A 19,716-nucleotide genomic window follows, 5' to 3' on the forward strand; every position below is an offset into this window, starting at 1 on the left:
CTTTCTGGAGGCAGGGGAATGAAATTCCTACAAAAGTATTCAAAGGAATCCCCATTCCCCAAGATGCCCTTCTTTTCCGTATACATATGGCAAGGTCTTCCTTAAAGAGGTAAACAGGAAGGTGTTAACTCTCTCTCTCCCATATCCAGTCATTAGTCTGAGCAATTAGTTCATGGGAGTAAACAATGTCTTCTGAAGTGTGGAGTTGCAGAGCTAGGCAGAACCTGGCAGGTCAACAACAGGGTACCTGAGCCAGAGGAGGTGGTGGGAAAGCCTGGGGCACTCCCAGATTTCCCTGTAAGGGATGGGGGTGATGGGGTGACCTTGTTTTGGGCCCTATGCCAACAACATGCTCCTCTTCCCCTCTCTCCTCTCTCTCCATGCATCATCACTGGACTCCAAAAACAACAGAGGATTCCAAGAGTGTGGATTTTTAATCTTGAGGGGAGAGGGCATGAAATGAAGGGAGGAGAGAACTCAGGGATGCAGAAGGAAGCTGTCAGTGGGCAGACCAACTAGGGCTCGGGAGCAGGTTATGTGGGAAGTTGTCCAGGTGATTTCACAATGAAGACCCTCTTCCCCCAAGAACCCTTCTTCAGTATTCATCTCAGTTCTCCGAGTTCTTGGGTTTATTTCAACTCCTCCACTGAGCACTTGGTCCTTTGCTGCCAGATACTGCTTCACAATTTCAGTCTTATGTGAGTTTCCTTAGTTAGTCCTCCCAGTCTTCCATCGGCTTGTTACTTAGACCTCTAGCACTTATTTCATTCTCCCTTGTAGTCTAGCTGGTTGTTTGTATGTCTGTTTTCCCATTCACCAGAAAACTGCTTGAGAGTGGGGACCCTGTCTTATGCATCTCTCTTCCCAAGTATTCAATCAAGGTGCTTTAATATGATGAAGACTCCTTGGGAGAAACAAATGCATTTATATCACTTTGTGTCCCCACAGTACTGCAGAGTTTTCCATGCACATAGTAGGGATTAGCAAATTCTTTGTAATTTTAAGAAGTCTAACAGAAAATATTACAATTTACAACACAGAATTTCTATATTGTATAGAATATATTCTACATCTCTATCTTTTGCAAACTCATTCATGTCATCCCAATGGGACCAGAGATCTTGGGGCTTCCTTTCAGCTAACAATGATAGGAGAGAAGCAGGAAGAAATGGAAAGAGTAATTCAGCTGCCTGGAAAGAGCCACAGATATGGTCCTGCAAGTGTCACAGCTGCAGACTCTCCAAAGTTGTCTCATGGACTTTTTAGGCAATGTGAAACATTTATGGGACAGGCTTTGTCAGGCAATCACACTTAACAGAGCATTGGCCTTGCCCAATGGGAGGCACTCAGGGCTCCCTAGTAGGGGATTCACATCTCAAACATTGCTCAGCCCAAGAAACCAGCTGAAGCCATTGACAACTCACCTGATCTGTAAGCCCTAGGACCAGCTCCAGCCTTCAGGCAAATGCTTTGAACTTGTACTAGGACAGGCACAAAATTTCAAGTGTGGCCAGGTCATGTGTTTGTTTGTTTCTCCTGGTGAGTCTGGGAATCAACTGTGCATTTACTATAATGGGAACAAAAATATTCAGATTACACAACAAGTATCCAAGTAACCATGTTGATGGTAACGTATGTGTGGACGATGAATCCCCAGTGTCTTTTTTTGACCAAGTCCCCCACCCTCGTCCAGCAGGGATTGTTGGGGAGGGTTAATGATCTCTGGAGAAGAAAGAGACAAAGGTTCTCAATGCCAGGCAGAGAAGTAAGATTTATTAGGATTGGCTTCCTAATAAAACAGGAAATAGATACAGACTGTTCCTCAGACCTTCAGGGAGTTTCAGCCTGCTCCTGATCCATAAGATAACTGAATGTGCCTCTGCTGGGGCTCCCACAAGCTCCTTCTTTCCACCTGCTTCTGGAGTCTTACTTTCCCTGTTCAGAAGACCCTTCCATCCTTGCCACCTACTGAAATCTTTGGAGATACTACTCTTCCTCAAGGTCTTCTTTTCCCCTGGTCACAACTAATTGCTCCCTCCATGCACTCCTATTGCCCTCTGTACCTCTTTCAGATCCAGACTCATTATGTGTGATGATGCCTTGTATACAGATATCTGTGTGTCCTTAGCACCATGGGGACACCCTGTGCAACAGAAAACACTTGCCTTTAGGGAATTTCCAGTCAAAGAGGCACATTTGCGCACTCATGCACATCCACAAATGCACAGAAAAACAATACTAGTGGGATAAGTACTGGAAATTTGGTGGAATACTATTATCAAGTAATTTTGGGATTACTTTATATATATAAAATATTTTATACATATATGGTTTTGTGTTGTTAATTAGAGCGGCCTTTGAGTAGAAAGGACATTCACACCTGGTTTTGAGACAGGAGGGGCTATCTTTGGCCTAAAAAGAGTCAACCCAACCCTGACTCCTGGCGCATACTCAAAAGAGTAGACTGGGGGAGGGTATAGCTCAGTGGTAGAGTGCATGTTTATCATGTACAAGGTCCTGGGTTCAATCCCCAGTACTTTCATTATAAATAAATAAATAAATAAACTCAATTACCTCCCGCTTCTCAAAACTATCTCCAGTACTTCCATCATAAACCAACAAACCAACCAACCAACCTAATCCCCCTCCCCCTTCCCAAAACAAAACAAGAGAGTAGACAAAGTGTCAGCATACTTGAGTCCTCTCCAACTACCTGGTGATGATTTCCGCTCTCAGGAATGGAAATCACTTGCCACCTAAAAGCCTGTAGGTGCATGAAAAAGAATGAATATGCTGGTGAACTGTTATTTGCAAGAAACAGGAGCACAAACAAAAGGCATCTGTAATCTGGAGGAAGAAACCTGAATGGGAATTCCTCAGGCTTACAGGAAGCCACTTGTGAGTCTGGTTCTCCAACTTCCTTAGCTCTTCCCAGCGTTGCCTCAGCCTAACCCCCTCGGTCTGGCTACTTGACACAGTGCAATGATCCAGGACCAAGGAGAGTCAGGTACAGGGTTAAATTCAATACCTGAAGGCACTCCCAGCCCCATCAGTGGTGAAGTGCCCCCGCTGAGTTGCCCGGCAACTAACTGCTACTGCGGGGGCGGAAGATGGGTGGGATGATGATTGAAAAGTACCTGGATCAAGAACACGGGAAAACATGGAGTGGGATGGGTCTCTTTTAAAATATACATCATCTTCCAAATTGTAGCTGCGTTTCCGGGAACTGAGTTGTGTTTTTACCTTGGTTTCCGACTATGTTAGCAACGGGTTTTCTACAAAGAGCAGGCGCTTCTCCACATCCTCACCCCTCCTGCCCTCCCCATTGCATCCAGTAGCCATCTTCCCAGCTCCAGAGGCGTCCCAGAGTAAACTCGGGGTACTGCCCCTTTAAACGTGACTAATGGAGGCTGACGGGGCTAAACCTGACGTGGAACCGAGAGTAAGCGGCGTCAGACACGTGGTACAAGGAAGCATTCATCTTGGAACCGGGCAGGGAGTTTTTCCGCTTTGGGCTGTACATCTTTAATATGACCTTAGGAAAGTATCCGCTTCTGTTCGTCCTTTGAAAATTGTGCTCCCAATCCCCTCGTGATGACTCAACTCTCGTATAAACGATATAGCGTAAAATCATACTTATGTTTCCATTCTTATGCCCATACTAAAAATGGCCGCCACTTTCCATAAGGATAGTTGCCTTGCGAACAAGATCCGGGCGGAAACAGTGGGTAGGCAGATGCAGTGGGGCAGAGCCAAGGTTGCTTTATAGAAGCTTGCGGGACAAACGAGGACGGCTCAGATCAGAGTTGCTGTGTTTTGCTCAGGCTACTGTGGGAAGACCCAGCCTGTGGGAAGCGGCCGCTCCTTACTGCTGGGGGCTCAGGGCTTCTGCCTGGCTTACCCGTTAGCCAAGGAGACAGCAGAACGGGTCCCCTAGCCGGTCACCATGTGGGCCTTCCCGGAGTTGCCGATGCCGCTGTTGGTGAATTTGATCGGCTCGCTTCTGGGGTTTGTGGCCACACTCACCCTCATTCCTGCCTTCCGTGGCCACTTCATCGCCGCGCGCCTCTGCGGTCAGGACCTCAACAAAACCAGCCGGCAGCAAATGTGAGGGGACTGCGCTCTGGTCTGGGGCCGGGGGCAGGAGCTGGGGAAGGGTTGGGCAGGGGCGAGGACTGGAGCGCTTGACTGCGCGCTGAGGGAGATGGAGCGCTAACCTAGCAGCTAGTCGGGGACTCTGGTGGGTGAAAGGCAGATCTGCTTAGCATTGGGGTAGGGATGTGGGCGGGAAGGTGGGACCCTTGGGAGTATCTGGGAATCCAGTAGTGGTGCCCTTCCCCGTCCCCAAGTTAGGTTACTGTACTGCTTGCACTAGTGTGTGACCACGCCCCCTCTCCTCTTCCCCCTCCACCCGGCTTGCTGCTGGGCCACAGCCCAGAGTCCCAGGGAGTGATCAGCGGTGCTGTTTTCCTTATCATCCTCTTCTGCTTCATCCCTTTCCCTTTCCTGAACTGCTTTGTGGAGGAGCAGTGTAAAGCCTTCCCCCACCATGAAGTAAGTGGGTTAGTGAGGGCGGCTGGCTGGGGCTGGGAGCTGCGAGCTACCTGAGTTGAGGTTACTTGGGTTTGGAGGGAACGGCTGAGAACGAAGAAAAGACGGGAATTCTTGAAAGGTTAAGTGGAAGTAGGCTGGAGCTGTGACCTGCCGGAGCCTCCCCCAGTTTGTGGCCCTGATAGGTGCGCTCCTTGCCATCTGCTGCATGATTTTCCTGGGCTTCGCCGATGATGTCCTGAATCTGCGCTGGCGCCATAAGCTACTGCTGCCCACAGCTGCCTCACTACCTCTCCTCATGGTCTATTTCACCAACTTTGGCAACACAACTGTTGTGGTACCCAAGCCCTTCCGCCCAATTCTTGGTCTGCATCTGGACTTGGGTGAGTAGCCCTACCACTACCGCCCCTGTGGCCCCTACTCTGGGCACCCTTGCCCTGTGAGATACCCAGCAGAACATCCTTCCTAGTGCTCCACTTTCTCCTCCAAGTGTCTCTGGTCCGTGTGTCTCTTTAGATCCTTTTGTTGGCCCTTCATCCGATCCTTTATCTCACCATTTTCCTCAGAAGGATATCCTTAAATTCTCCATTCTACAGGTGGCACTACTTCTTTTCTTATTGTTTTCTCCCCCCAGGGATCCTGTACTATGTCTACATGGGGCTGCTGGCAGTGTTTTGTACCAATGCCATCAATATTCTAGCAGGAATTAATGGCCTAGAGGCTGGCCAGTCACTAGTCATTTCTGCTTCCATCATCATCTTCAACCTGGTGGAGCTAGAAGGTAGGTGGGATTGGACTGGGGTAAGTATATAAGTCTGAGTGTTAATAAGGAAGTTGCCTGATAGCTGGCTTTGAGGAATTCAGAAAAAGAGCAAAATGTGAGTAATTACAGAAGATAAAGGAAGTTATTTACTTTGCAAATAACAACTAAGATTTATTAAATGTGAGAAAGAAAAATAGCAACCCTTATTTGTAAAGGGATTGGTACTAATAGGTAGGCCTTGGTCTTCTCCTATTGAACATAAATAATTTTGTAGAACCCCCAAATCAGGCAGGGTCACTCTGTGACCATGATAGACTAACTAAAAAACCAGACCTCTCTTTGGGCTAACATGAGTAATTGCTGCTTCCTTTGGATGACAACTCAAGTTCCTCCCGCTTCTTGGATAAAAATTAAGATGCTAAGGGGAGGAAGGTATAGCTCAGTGGTAGAGTACATTCCTAGCATGCATGAGGTCCTGGGTTCAATCCGCAGTACCTCCATTAAAATAAATAAATAAAGCTAATTACCTCTCCCCTAACAAAACAAAACAAAGTTATTAAGATGCCCAATCATAGCATTACCCTTGCTGACAGCACCCAGTCACTCTGCCTCCCTGCATCCTCCCCAGAATTACTTAAAACAAATCCTATGACAAGTCTTTCTAACGCCTCCTTGCTGAGGCATCCCGTGGTTCCTCATGGTGTGTGGGTTCTCAAATCTCCCCTGTTACAAGTCAGTAAACCCAGCTTTGACTGTAGGCCTGTTTCTGGTGGTCTTTGGCTGATGGACTCCATAAGTACTTATTAAAGCTATGCACTTTAAAAATGTGCTTTCACTTTAAAATTTGTAACAGCTCTATGTGGCAGGTGTTTTCATCATCCTTTTTTCAAAGGTAGGAAACTGAGGCTCAAGTTAAACGTGTCATGATCAAAGTCACACAGTTAGGAAGTAAAGCTAGTATTCAAATCTAGATCTGAATGGTCTAAACCAAATGGAAGACAGTAACTAGTTTGGGAAGGGGTCATGAATGAGGTGAAATATTGAGAATTGCCTGGTAGTGAGTTCTTGAGACTTGGGAGAGGTGGACAATACAGTTTGGGACAGAACTTAGGGACAAACAAAAGTAGGACCACGATGTGCAGGGGAAATGGCTATCAACTATTCCTTCTTTCTTTTTCCCCTGCTTCCAAAGGTGATTATCGGGATGATCATGTCTTTTCCCTCTACTTCATGATACCCTTTTTTTTCACCACTTTGGGATTGCTCTACCATAACTGGTAAGTAGGCCTGTGGACGGGGGACAGCTGTTTGAACATGTGGCAAGTATGGTCCTCATTGTGACCATCTCCCAATGGTGAAGCTGAACCTGTGCATCCCTGTACTGTTGTCTGGGTCTTCAGTTGGTAATATTCTTAAATTGCTCTCTACCCAGCAGTATCTGGGGGCAGGTGCTGTGGAGCCCCCAGGAATAGATGGACTCAGGGCCTTGAGTCCTGGAGAGTTGCTGGGAGAACTGGAATCTCCTCTGAACTAGAACTAGGGTCAGGGCTAGCCCAGTGCCCAGTGTGTGTGATATGAGAGAAAGGACTGGTAATGCCTCTTGCCACTGGCTCAGATCCTCTCCCCCACACAGGTACCCATCACGGGTGTTTGTGGGAGATACCTTCTGTTACTTTGCTGGCATGACCTTTGCCGTGGTGGGCATCTTGGGACACTTCAGCAAGACCATGCTACTCTTCTTCATGCCTCAGGTGTTCAACTTCCTCTACTCACTGCCTCAGCTCCTGCATATCATCCCCTGCCCTCGCCACCGTATTCCCAGGTAGCCGATTTGGGGCTTGAAAGGGGCATCATAGCTTTTTCACTTGGGACACTTAAAGCCAGCCTTACACATTCGCTGGGTAGAGGGAGTGGACCCAAGGAAGGGCTAACTCTTTCCATGTGGTTAGCCCTTTATAAATTACAGAGCACATTTATTTGCACGATCTCATTTAATGTTCACAGCAGCTCTGATCACACAGAAGCAAGCAACAGAGCCAGAAATAGATCTCAAGGTGTTTGACTCCACATTCAGTGCTCTTCCTATTAATTAACCACAGTGAGGAGAGTTCTTTGAGTAGTGGCTCAGTCACATGAAGCTCTCTTCTCCTGCAGACTCAATACCAACACAGGCAAACTGGAGATGAGCTATTCCAAGTTCAAGACCAAGAGCCTCTCTTTCTTGGGCACCTTTATTCTAAAGGTAACAGGGTAACAAGGAGGTAAGGCTCTAGGCTACCATTCTGAATTCAGGGAATGGGGAACCTAGGCCTGCATCAGATCCAAGTGGAATGTGGAAGCATTAAGCAGATCACCATTCCTGGAGCATAGGTATTAGCTGAAGTTCTGTCCACTTCTGGTCCCTCCAGGTAGCAGAGAGCCTCCGGCTAGTGTCAGTGCGCCAGAGTGAGAATGAGGATGGTGCCTTCACTGAGTGTAACAACATGACACTCATCAACTTGCTACTTAAAGTCTTTGGGCCTATGCATGAGAGAAACCTCACCCTGTTCCTGCTGCTACTACAGGTGCAGTGCTGTTGGGAACAGGGTTTACACCTCCTTGCATCCCTTCATCTATGGTTCTGACTCTAGTTTGTTTCTCCTTGCAGGTCGTGGGCAGTGCTGTTACCTTCTCCATTCGGTACCAGCTTGTCCGACTCTTCTATGATGTCTGATCATTGCCCTTTGCTTCATAGTCTCCAAGGTTCCTGACTCAGGCCCACTGACCTCTTCTGGACCAAGACTGCCTCCTGGCCCAGGCTTCTCCCACCCTTCATTCTCCTCCTTTTGTCCTCAGCATTTACTGTCCCCTAGGATTATTACCATCCTGGGCCTTTCTTGCCCTCTAATGACTGTTGATTGGACTTTGCCTATGGCTTTTCTCAACTTGCCACTCTCCCTCTCCATCCCATCCTTGCAGCCTCCTAAGGTGGGCTACTGTAGCTTTTACGCAGGAACAACTCTGACACTCAAGGACTATGCTGGACCTGGGGACAGAAACCTGGCTAGGGATAGGGACACAGGTTCGAAGGTGATGACTTGACATTTGCCTATAAATTAAGAATTCTGATGATTAAGAACAGACTCAGGGGCCAGGTGCTCCCAGTGGTGACAATAAAGTGTTGTCATTTTCTTATTGTTGTTTCTGCAGGTGTATTTCCTATATGGGCGGGTTGATTGAGTCATTTCCTCCAAGAGGATGCCTTGCTCTCTGCTCCATCCTTTTTCTTTCAGTACGTCAGGCCCCTTATAGCAGGAATTGAACAGGAAGAACTAAGACCAGACACAACATGTTGAATAAATATTGAAATCTTGCTTCTTGGGTGGCATAGAGGGCCATAAGATTGGCGTTACCTGGTCTCTGGTCTGGGGCCGAACTTACAAGGGGTCTCATTCCTTCCATTTTTCACTCTGTCTTTGCCGAACAAGAGGGAGTGACCAGACCTGGAAGGGGTGGCAGAGGTAGATTTAGTGTTGACCCGTTTCCTTTAAAAATCCTGGGCCTGCACAGACTTGCCAGAGGCTCTGGAAGTGGCTTCAGACTCCACCCTCTTTGTCTTCCGGTTCTGGTCGCCAGCTGTAGCATTTAAATCTGGCGCGCTTCACATGGATTGGCTACACCCGGGAGTGGTTAGCTGTCTGCCAGCAGCTCCTCCTCGCCTTTTTCCCCGGGCAAAAGGTTTTCAAATTCGGCCAATCGGCGGGCGCGTTCCTTCAGCCGAAGCGCGTCACCGAAGGGTTAACTGCAGCCAACCGGAGGCGGGTATTAGAGAAAAGAGCCAATCAAGAGGGCGCAGGGGGTGTGCCCTGGGGGCTTATAAGTGCGGCCCCGGGGCGCGCGCGACGGCAGTTGGACTGCGGCGGCCGGCTGTTCTTTATCCTTGCGAGGCATCCACCTCACCGCTTCTCTACCTCGCGCAGCATGTCGGGCCGCGGCAAGACCGGCGGCAAGGCCCGCGCCAAGGCCAAGTCGCGCTCGTCGCGCGCCGGCCTCCAGTTCCCGGTGGGCCGCGTGCATCGGTTGCTGCGGAAGGGCCACTACGCCGAGCGGGTGGGCGCCGGCGCCCCAGTCTACCTGGCGGCGGTGCTCGAGTACCTCACCGCTGAAATCCTTGAGCTGGCAGGCAACGCGGCCCGCGACAACAAGAAGACGCGGATCATCCCTCGCCACCTGCAGCTGGCCATCCGCAACGACGAGGAGCTCAACAAGCTGCTGGGCGGCGTGACGATCGCCCAGGGAGGCGTCCTGCCCAACATCCAGGCCGTGCTGCTGCCTAAGAAGACCAGCGCCACCGTGGGGCCGAAGGCGCCCGCGGGCGGCAAGAAGGCCACCCAGGCCTCGCAGGAGTACTGAGGGCGCCCGCGCCGCTACTGCCGCCGCCCGGCCCTTCCCTCGCCACCACAAAGGCCCTTTTAAGGGCCACCACAGCCCTCACGGAAAGAGCTGGGCCACGTCGGGCTCTGGGCAGGACGGCCGCGCGCTCGCCCCCTCCGCGGCCCCGGCGCCGCCCGACCCGCCCCTCCCCCGCGGGGCTCGCTCCCGCCTGGGATCCGCGGAGCGCGGCCGCTGGGACGCCACTCGGCCCCGGGGCGAGTACCGCGCTCGTGACTCGGCGGCCTTGGCCCCAGAGGGCTGATGGGCTGCGGGGAGGCCGCGGCACCTTCTGGAAGGCTGCGCCAGCCGCGCTGACGCAGGGCCTGGGCGCGCGGCGGGGAAGGTGAACGATGCGGACGGCCGCCGGCGGGACCCCGCAGCCACGGCCGCGCGCTTTGCTCTCCAGCCCGGTGCTCCAGCCGCGACTTCAGACGGGACTCTGCTTCCGGCGGTCGAGGAGTCGATCACATCATTTGCCCTAGCGTCCCCTTTGCTGCCAGATCCCAGGCCTTGCACGTCCGCGCTCCCTCCATCTCCACTCGCAGGCCTGTGCGCGGCGCGGACGAGACACTTCAGCGTGAGCGTCTCCCATAGGAGCGGGGGTACCCGGCCTCCAGCCGGTCCTGGCGGGCCCCCGCCCCGCTCCCCTCCCAGCGGGTCCACTCGGCAAGCCAAGCACCTAGATACCAGCACTAGTCCGTTAATCCCGGTCTGGACTGAGCCGCCATTGGCTTCGAAACTGGAATTTTGCAGCTAACCCATCCAAGACTAGTACTTTAGGTATTGGGGAATTTCAGATGGACTAATTTTGTTTATTAAAGGATTGTTTTTTTTTTAACGAGGTGTCTTCATTTTGCAAAACGGTGGTAGAATCGATGACTTTGTAGATGCTTAAAAGTAGTGGGGGAGGGAGGACTATCTGATATAAGTAAGGCTCAACTGGAGAGAGACAAATCGTAGATTATAAGATTATGGCCCTCTCGGTGTTTCCTGGGAGACAATCTATTCTGTTGCAAGATGAGACTACTGAGACAAAGTGTGTTCCAGGAGAACTTTGTACAGGGGTCCCAGCCTCAGATAAGGAGAAAAGGGTTTTGTGTGTCCTTAATGCATCCCCACCAGAAACAAAAACACCCTCAAATGTGCTTTATTAGTAGAATTGGTTACATTCAAAGGCTGTGGCTTATTAGACATTTTCTCTAGAGGTGGAGCCTCCACATGAGAAGGCAAGGCAGTAATCAAGGCCCCAAGGTGAGATGAGCCTATGGAAGCCTCTGCAGTTCAGTCCCCTTGGGGTAATCACTCCCCAGGGTAACAGCGAGAATGGGGCACTGAGGGCTGGGATGTAGGCACTGAACAGCAGCAACCCAGGCATCTGTGCCCCACAGACAAATTAGTGGGCATCATTGAGTTGCCGTGCAACGTCCAAAATGTTCTTGGCTCCTTTGTTCAGCAACAAGGTGGCCAAGCTTACTCCCAGGTTCTCGGCAGCCAGCTGAGCTTCTCGTGGGATGTTCCGGGCAGTGATGCCCACAAGCTGTGGATCATCATCAGGGCCATCTTCATGCTGAGTGTGGGAGGGAAGGAGGTAGGATTTGGTGAGCACGAAAGGGGAGGTAACATGTAGATGTGTTTCTTACCCCCTCCCTCACCCTCCAGCCTTGGCACCTGGGCAGGGACATGGATGGTGGCCTGCATGGTCTCTTGCATGCTATCTGAGCCATCCAGACTCCAGACTCCTCCAGTAAGGTACAGCTGGGAAAGAAAACCGTTGCCTCAGTATGTTGTGAGAGGAACCTGCTTAAAAACTGGCCTCTTTACTGGTAGCTCAGGATGCACAAGAGAAATGCCAGTTCTTTCCTTGCCCTCCCACCCATCTTCCTCTGTTTACCTGGCCATCCTTCATGGCTGTATGCACTGCCACTGGCACACTGCAGCCTCCTTCCTGCAACAGGAAGTTCTATGTGTGAGCGCCAAGGACCTTTACCACCCCGTGACCAGAGACCTCAGACACAGACCCCTCTGAGGACATAACAAAGTGAGGCAGGGGCCCAGACCTGGGTCCTGTCCACACATTTGAGAATGAGTTACCACTAAATGCAGAGCATTCATTTGAGAACTCTCCCCACCACCCTTCCCAACTCCCTAAGTCCCCACACCTCCACAGGAGCCTACCAGGTGCCTCAGGAAGGCCCGTTCAGCAATGCAGCGAAGCAGAGTCTCTGGATCATGCAGCACACACACCAAATCCAAGATGTCCTGGTCCTTGGCTCGGACTTCCACCGCCAGGGCCCCCTGATGGAAATACAGCCTAAGACATCAGCCCCATCTTTCTCCAGACAGTGGAGCTAAGGATGGGAACCAGCCCACCTCCACCTGCTTCCCAAGTGCCTTTTGGGCCAGTAGCCTCCCAAGGCCTGCCCCTCCCTGGGAATGTTTTCCTTGGTTGAGAACAAAAATAGGCACATCAATTCGCAGCTTCCCTGGGCAAGCATACCTGACCCACAGCATACATGCACTCCTCGGGATGCAGGATCTGTCGGGGCAGAACAGGCAGTCAGAAAGGTGGAGACAAGTGCCTAAAAGCACGAGGCAGTGAGATGGGGCTTCCCTAGTGGGAGTCTGGCCTCTGATCCCCAATCTCCTCAACCTGGGCCTCATTTCCAGCTTGGAGTGTTAGAGGTGGGTGTTCAGAAAGAGAATACAGGCAGGAAGGAGATGAAGATTAACTGTGGGGGGAGAGGGACAGGCCCTACCTGCCCCACCCGATTCTGCCAGCCCATGCGCTGCAGGCCAGCTGCGGCCAAGATGATGGCACTGAACTCCTGCAGCTCATCCAGCTTCCGAAGCCGTGTGTTGAGGTTTCCCCGCTGTGGAGAGACGCTAAGGCCGGCAAGTGCTGGGAAGCCTGGAGCCTCATGCTGTTCCAGTGTCTGAGTCTATCTGCTAACTTCTCACCTTTGAGCTCTCAGCTTAATGGTAACAGCTAACACTTATCTCATACTTACTACATGCCAGACACTAAAGTGCTTTACAGATGTCAATTCATTTAATTTTCACAACAACTGTATGCGGTTGGTAGTATGATCATCTCCATTTTACAGATGAAGAAAATGATACAGACAGGTAAAATAACTTGTCCAAGGTTACAAGACCTCTGAGAAGCCTTCTCTGACCCCTAAGTGTGTGTTTAGATGTTCCAGCTAGGATCTTCCAGAGAATTCCCTACTTTGTGCATTGGAGCACTTAGCAAATACTGTTTTGAAAATTAGTTTTACAAACATTTAACACTGTAAAAATCAAAACAGCATGGGGTACAAAACAAAAATGGAAGCACTCTCCAATTCTCCTGCCCTGAAGTAATCACTGTTCAGTATCACTCTGTATTATCAATACCCAGTTGTCTGTCTCCAGAACTAAAATGTAATCTCTATATAAGCAGGGACAATGTTGATCTTGCTCACCATTATCTCCAGTGCCAGGCACTTGCCTGGGGCTAAGAAAACATGAAAGGATTATGAATGAATGGATGGATGGATGGATGGGTGGATGCATAAAGAGAACAGAGAGTACACTGCAGCCATGGGCCACTTCCTCTGGAAGCCCCGTCTATTCTCACAACTCCCAGGGCCCTCTGGACCTCGTCTTCCTCCTTGGCTGCTGCCTCCTCCCTCCTCTAAAAGGATACAATACTCTTGAACTCCAGATGTGGAAACTTTCTCTGCAGCTGGGCCGCTCTCCGCAGGGAGCTGGTTCCCACCACGCTGCTCAGAGAGAGGGTTTAAAATGAGATTTAACCCCAGGCAGGCACTTTTCCTTTCCTCCTCCTCACACCCCAGTCTTCTGTGCAAATCCCACCAAGATGCCTATCCAGGCTCCACTCACCTCTTCTCTGGCAATGTTTCTAGGGTCTTCCCAACAAATTTGGGGTGAAAGACAACAGCATCATAAGGGGTCTCCCGCCTAGGGATGGAGGGAAGATCACAGAATGAGGAGGAGGTCTAAGTTCAGGTCACTTCCAGGCTGTTTCAACAGTCAACTAATTGGCATTTTCTGAGTTTTCTGCCGTGCTTGACACTCCTCAGGGCAAGAAAGACAGCCCAGAGGCAGAGGGCCAAGTCCCAAAGCCAAGGTTAACATGATTCCATGCCCAGTCCCCCTGACTCTTACTTGCAGATGGCTCCAATGGTGAAGCCAGGAGGAAGCACTGTGGGCAGGTCCTTCAAGGAATGAACAACCAGGTCCACTCTAGAGGGATGGGAGAGAGACAAAAAGAAGGGGTCCAAGCAGTAGGCCTCCAGCCCTTTTCCACTCACTCCTGTCTCTACGTCAGTGTGGAGCCCAGAGCAATTCAGGAAACAGGCCTTCATAAGACCCTGCGACCCTGAGACCTGCTCCCCTCTTCCTGTCCCTTCTCCCCACTTCTCCTGGCCAGTCCTACACTCCAGGCAGCCAGACGGCTCAGGACCATGACACTCTTTTTCTGAGGCCTGAAAAACTCACATATGAGCCCCTCACTAGCCTATCCAAGTGTTTAAGCCCAACAGTCAGCTGATATCCAGATCCAAGGCACACTGGGGTCCTAGCGAGAACCTGGGAGGGCGCCATGTTCCCCTCTTTCACTTACTCATTCTTCTCCAGAGCGTGTTCCAGCTCCTTGGTAAACAGGCTCTTCTCTCCAATCTGTTGGGCAAGAAAGAGCCTCAGAGTGAAACTTTTGGGGGAAGGAAAGAGGATGGGCGTAAAGGATTGAGTGGAAAATGCTGTTACCTTAGAGAGTGCAGTATCAAGAATCTTGTCCCCTGTGGTGGACATAGCAACTGAGGAGAGAGTCAACCAATCAGACACCCATTGGTCACCATTTATTGAGCCCCTACTGAGCCCAGCACTGTGCTAAGATTCACGGTGGATACAGAGGCACATACGCCCCAGTCCCTACCTCTGGGAATGTATGATCTAGGAGGAAGACCAGACACACTCATAAAAAGACTCAAAGCAGAAGTTAAATGCCAGGCTAGCCCAGGTAGTCCAGAGCTGGAGGTATTCAGAGGAAAGGGCCCTCCAAGCTGGGGACAGCCAAGAATTTTCAGAGGCAATGGGATCAGGCTTTGGTCCAAGGCAAACCCAAAACCAGTATTCCCCCTTCTGGGAGTGGGAGGGGAGGTGAGGGGATAGGTAAAGGCTTCCCATTAGCTTCCATTTCTGTCCAGAAAACTCACTGATTTCAAACTGCAGGCCTGGGTACAAGGCTTTCAGCGTTGCCACCACACTGTCCGTCTGTATGCGGGCCAGCTGGGGGCAGAAATTCAGGTTAGTCCTGTCCTCTGACCACTACACTAAGCTCAGACTTTCATAGGGCAGCGAGATCCTGAAGGGACTGGAATTCAGAGAGAGGGATGAAGGAGCCCACTATACCCCAACAACTTCCCCAGCCCAGGGACTACCTTCCACAGAATGCAATCTGCCATTCTGCATGTGATTCAATACCCAGTCATCCCATTTCCTCCACCCCTAAGCTGCAGGGAACCCTCCAGCACCCCCAACTTATAATACTGTGAACACAGAATTCTGACAAACCTCCTCCACCCTGGTACCTGCACTCACCTGGCTCTTGCGGGTACCCACGCGAATCACTCTCATCTTTGGGCTGTTTTCTTCCTGCAGAAAAAGTCCCCAGGTCACAGTCCCTGCTGTTCTTCGTGTTCCTCAACACCTTGTCCAAGAACCAGAATCACTGGCTTGGAAGAAAGGAACCTCAGCCCCTGGCCTGGGGCCAGCTGAGCCTCGGAGTGGGGAAACACTCCAAGACTGGTGCCTTTGCCTCCCTACTACCTTCTGCCTCCTTACAGATCCAGAGAAGCAGAGACCAGAGGTAAGCGACAATAGGACCTGTTGCTGTTCTTGCCGCAGTAACCAGGACACTGAGCCCTGAAGCCCATCCTAGCTAAGGCACTGGGAGTGCTGCACAAAGACAGGTGGATGGAGAGATAAGACCCATCAGCCTGGCCCCAGGGAGGGTGGGGCCTGCAACAGGCAGGGGCAAGGCAGCTGGGGCCACACTGGGGAACTTGTGCTGAGTCACTGAGGATAAGTTCAGCATCCATAATAGAGCAGCACTCAAGCTTCAATGCCACGTAGATGCCATAAGATCCCACACTTGCCACACTATGGATCCTGTAATCTGGTTGGAATACAGACGTAAAGGACTGGGGTTAACAGATCTGATGTATAGTCCTGCTCAGCCTCTTGGCTGGGTGACCTTGAGTACACATCATTTCATTTGTTCATCTATAAACCTATTTGCTCATCTATAAAATGAAGAAGTTTGCACTCAGGTATATTCTGCCTTTGATAGTCTACAAGACTAAGAGGCTGATCTGCCTAGTGTCCATTTACCTAGAGTGTGGTCTCTGGTTTCGCCGACAAGGAAATATTAGGATGTCAGAGACCAAGCCAAGAACTCAAAGGGACATGCCTCTTCCTCTTGCCAGGGCACCTTGGACAAAGGTGCTCAGCGCCAAGCAGGTAAAACTGGGTTCTCAAGCCTGAGGTCCTATTTCTTTCTAGATCAGACAGTAGCCATTATAGAGACTATCAACTTCCCCTGTGCTGGGACCCTCATCCTGTGGAATTCTACAGTCTGGCACTTGGGGCCTCTGCTGCTGGAGTTGACAGCTGCCTGCTCATGGACTCTAGTCTACTCCATGGCTATCACTTCTCCAATAAATAAACCCTGGGGCACCCCGAGCAAATTAGGCTAGGCTTGAAATGCTAAACATGGCCACTAAACTTCTGGACCACAGGGAGCCCAGAGAAAGGAATCTAAGGTCCCAGAAACGGCTAGGTTCAAACAAACTCTTAATCTCACTGATTCTGCACAGCATATTCAAGTCAAATTGTTCCATTAAAAATTATTTATCGAGCATGTATATTTTACAGCTACTGCTTTTAATCTTCATAACAACCTATCAGGTAGACAGGGCAGGCATCTCTGGGACCATGTTACAGAAGCAAAGGCTGGCTCTGAGGAGTGAAGTGATTTGCCCAGGGTCACATGGCTAATCATGGGCAGAGAGCTGGAGCTAGATCTCAGTCCTCTTACTCCTCGTCCAGTGCTCAGGAATGTCTGCAATGGCGAAGAATTCCTCTCCCTACCAGCAGGCAGGACAGAGAGATAAGCAGCTGCCCCACCCCTTTCTTATCTTAGGCTGAAGTTGGCCTCCACAGGCTCTGCAGTTTGCATCTCACAAGCCCAGAGCTGGGCCTGCAGGCTAGGAATAGGAAGGCCCAAAGTGGCTCCCCCATGTTCGTAGCCCAGTGGTGTGTCTCAGATAGGGACTTTGAGAGTAAGCTGGGGCTGGGTGACCATTGAAAGAGTAAAAGGGGAGAAGGTGCACTTTCAAGACTGTGTGCAGTTTGGAGACTTCGAGGTATGCTCTCCTCTCTGGATCCAAAGTGGAACATCTTCCCAAAGTGGCTGAGTTTCTCCTGGAACCTGTCTCGTGTGAAAGGAAGCAGGGGAATAGCACCCTGTTTCCTGCAGGTTAATTTTCCTGGACGGGGTCACGAAGTCGAGAGTCGTGGTTGCCAAGCCTGACGGAATTCCATCTAGATCCTTGCCGGAACGGGGCTCCGTTCGAGACAATCCATCTACTCTTAACCCCGCCCCCACCGCTGCCTGATTCCCCTAAGGCAACATTGATTCTCTCAAGGGCAACCTAGCTGCTGGCCCTTTAAAAACTACATGGACCAGAAAAAAAAAAAAAAAGACAGATAATCGTGCCGACCAATAGACGACGGAGGGTGACAACTTGGGGCCAATCATTGCACCCACTAGTGCGGAAGACCCAAGTAGCGAGGGTCACAAGCTCAGCACTCACCGCCTTTGCGGCCGCGTTGCCGTTACCAGACATGGCTGTGCACGGGAGGAAGACCAGGGGCTGCCGCCAAGGTCCGCCGGATCCCGGGGAAGCCGAACCCCGGCTGACCAGCCGGCACCCGGCGCACGCGGGGCTTGCGCTCCTCCTGCAGCCGCACTCCAGCCTCTACGAAGCGCCTGCGTCACTTCCGGCACCGCCCCCGGGGGGCGTAGCCCCTCCCTGGGCGGGAATTAGACCGATCGCCGCAGAGAAAACCTTATCTTGGGTTACCAACCCTACTCCGCCAGGCTGACCCCGGCCACCGGATTCTCGGTGGTCTCGCTCTTCCTCGTTTGAGACCCAGGCCCAACTGTTCGTTTCTTTTACCTAGACCTCGATCTGAGCCAGGAATACTGATGGCCAGTAGTTAAGATACTCTCTCGGGATTTCCCCACAAACTAAATTCCTTGCAGTTGTCTCCTACACGCAATGGGATCTCCAATTAAGCCAAAGGTAGGCGTGCCCAAGAGGAAAATGATATTAACTCTACAAATGCTGCTCTGGAAATAAAGGCACCTTAAGCAACTTGCCATGTACCCAGGCTGGATTCGGCATCAACAAATAAAAGGGTCCTGCTCCTGAAAGTTAGTCATCTGGAATTCTGCAGCTTTATCTTTTTAGCTGTGGCACAAGCAATTAGTGCAGCTTATGTGGCGCTTCTGCTACAACCCTGAAGTAGGCAACGTTTCTATTTTTAAAATGAGGAAACTGGCTCAGCAATCAAAGGTCATGCCTGAAGACAAATAACTGTGAAATGGGAGTGCTAACATATTATTAGTTTAGTGGGAAAGGGGCTTGTCAGTAAGTGCTTTACCCACTAACATTACTAATAACCATGTATTAACTATTACACAAAGACCCGGACGCCTGTCACTCATACCAGGCCCTGAGGCCCAAAGGATTCCAGCCTTGATTATCTGTGTCTGTTTCAAAAGCACCTGGTACTTGACAGAGATGTTTTGCAGCTATACTTTAAGAGGTGTGCGGTGGTCAACAGCCTTGAGCAGGCTCTGACCTGACCACAGGAACGCACCTAAGGCAGATGAGACCTGGAGGTGTCCCAAAGTTAACTTCGCTTCATTACCATGCTAAGAACTCTGTCCAAGGAGAGGGTCTGTACTCTGCTAGGCACAATTCTTGCTGTGTACAAAGGAGCGTGGAAGACCGCATGCCACCCGCTGCCCCCGTCTGCCTCAGGAAATCTCTGCCCCTTTCCTACAGCCTTAATGACATGTCTGCCTCCTACCCCTCAAATTCCCTTACTCCCCTCCCTTTGGGGAAAGGATTCTTTACAGCACAAGCTCTCCCTTCACCATTCCTTGATCAAAGAATGAATAGTTTCTGCTCTGCTATACTGAATCTGGTTTTGTTTGACTGGCATTTGTGACTCCAAGTGAAAAACCCATTGAGGGATCACTGATCCATTGGGGATCAGAAACCCAACCACTGATTGGCTACTTAGGCCTTCATAACAGCTGTACCAGAAAGATGTTGTAACTCCAAGTGTACAGATGAAGAAACCAAGGTGCAGGGAAGATTAAGAGCTGCCCTAAGTGAAACTAGGATTCAGATTCAGGTCATCTGATTCGACGTCTGTATTCTCAGCCACTACCAATGTAGTGAACTCTGCCTCTTCTAAATACTACCTAAAGGTCCAGGTTACTTCAAGTAAACAAACCCCATAGGAGCAATTTTACGACAGGCAGTGTAACCTAAATTATACCCACACACCTAGCAACACAAACCTCAGCTGACGACTTCAAGCAGAGAAAATGTGTCAGTAAAGACCCTCTATCCTGCTTATCATCTGGTACTGAATAGGGAAGGCACCAAACCACCCATTATGAAGGCAAGCTTAAATCCAAGGCTCCCAACCAGAATCTGCCTCCTGCTTGAATACTTTATCCACACAACAGCCACAGAGACCAGCCAGACTAAAGAGCAGGGACCTCAGTCCAGGCTGCTGTTGGAGCTCAGGCCTCAGGCCTTTGCAGAAGGTCTTCAGTAAACTGAACCCTGCTAGATGCCACAGGCCCCACCCATTACTGGAATGAGGTCTTGTTAACATCA

General features: G+C 50.6%; 3 protein-coding genes, 1 long non-coding RNA gene and 1 other non-coding gene across 6 annotated transcripts; 3 read left to right on the forward strand and 2 right to left on the reverse strand.

The window, feature by feature from the left end:
• Window positions 1-413: 413 nt before the first annotated feature.
• On the reverse strand, window positions 414-3,350 carry LOC116276739 (uncharacterized). 2 transcript variants are annotated; one of them, XR_012066617.1, is made up of 5 exons: window positions 3,244-3,350; window positions 2,714-2,764; window positions 2,064-2,143; window positions 1,425-1,567; window positions 414-904 (listed from the first exon to the last, which is right to left on the reverse strand). It is a non-coding gene; the product is annotated as an uncharacterized lncRNA (long non-coding RNA). The 2 variants fall into 2 exon arrangements; XR_004186237.2 differs by lacking the exons at window positions 2,064-2,143; window positions 2,714-2,764 and having other exon boundaries at window positions 3,244-3,348.
• Window positions 2,471-2,542, forward strand: TRNAD-AUC (transfer RNA aspartic acid (anticodon AUC)). The gene has a single exon. It is a non-coding gene; the product is annotated as a tRNA-Asp (tRNA).
• Window positions 3,351-3,615: 265 nt separating the features above from the next.
• DPAGT1 (dolichyl-phosphate N-acetylglucosaminephosphotransferase 1) lies at window positions 3,616-8,488 on the forward strand. Its single transcript, XM_006207737.3, has 9 exons — window positions 3,616-4,107; window positions 4,434-4,554; window positions 4,721-4,934; window positions 5,186-5,332; window positions 6,507-6,591; window positions 6,948-7,136; window positions 7,469-7,556; window positions 7,723-7,878; window positions 7,962-8,488. Exons 1-9 carry the CDS (start codon window positions 3,947-3,949, stop codon window positions 8,025-8,027), a joined length of 1,227 nt encoding a protein of 408 aa, XP_006207799.1. The 5' UTR covers window positions 3,616-3,946; the 3' UTR covers window positions 8,028-8,488.
• A 728-nt stretch (window positions 8,489-9,216) lies between these two features.
• On the forward strand, window positions 9,217-10,565 carry H2AX (H2A.X variant histone). The gene has a single exon (XM_072954148.1). It carries the CDS (start codon window positions 9,275-9,277, stop codon window positions 9,704-9,706), a length of 432 nt encoding a protein of 143 aa, XP_072810249.1. The 5' UTR covers window positions 9,217-9,274; the 3' UTR covers window positions 9,707-10,565.
• Window positions 10,566-10,858: 293 nt separating this feature from the next.
• On the reverse strand, window positions 10,859-17,791 carry HMBS (hydroxymethylbilane synthase). The gene is made up of 14 exons (XM_006207738.4): window positions 17,608-17,791; window positions 15,332-15,385; window positions 14,947-15,019; window positions 14,498-14,547; window positions 14,355-14,410; window positions 13,898-13,975; window positions 13,613-13,690; window positions 13,416-13,491; window positions 12,484-12,597; window positions 12,225-12,263; window positions 11,903-12,022; window positions 11,619-11,672; window positions 11,396-11,482; window positions 10,859-11,294 (listed from the first exon to the last, which is right to left on the reverse strand). Exons 1-14 carry the CDS (start codon window positions 17,638-17,640, stop codon window positions 11,121-11,123), a joined length of 1,086 nt encoding a protein of 361 aa, XP_006207800.1. The 5' UTR covers window positions 17,641-17,791; the 3' UTR covers window positions 10,859-11,120.
• Between the last annotated feature and the right edge of the window lie 1,925 nt (window positions 17,792-19,716).

This window comes from Vicugna pacos, chromosome 33 (assembly GCF_048564905.1).
Source record: "Vicugna pacos chromosome 33, VicPac4, whole genome shotgun sequence".
Taxonomy (NCBI): domain Eukaryota; kingdom Metazoa; phylum Chordata; class Mammalia; order Artiodactyla; family Camelidae; genus Vicugna; species Vicugna pacos.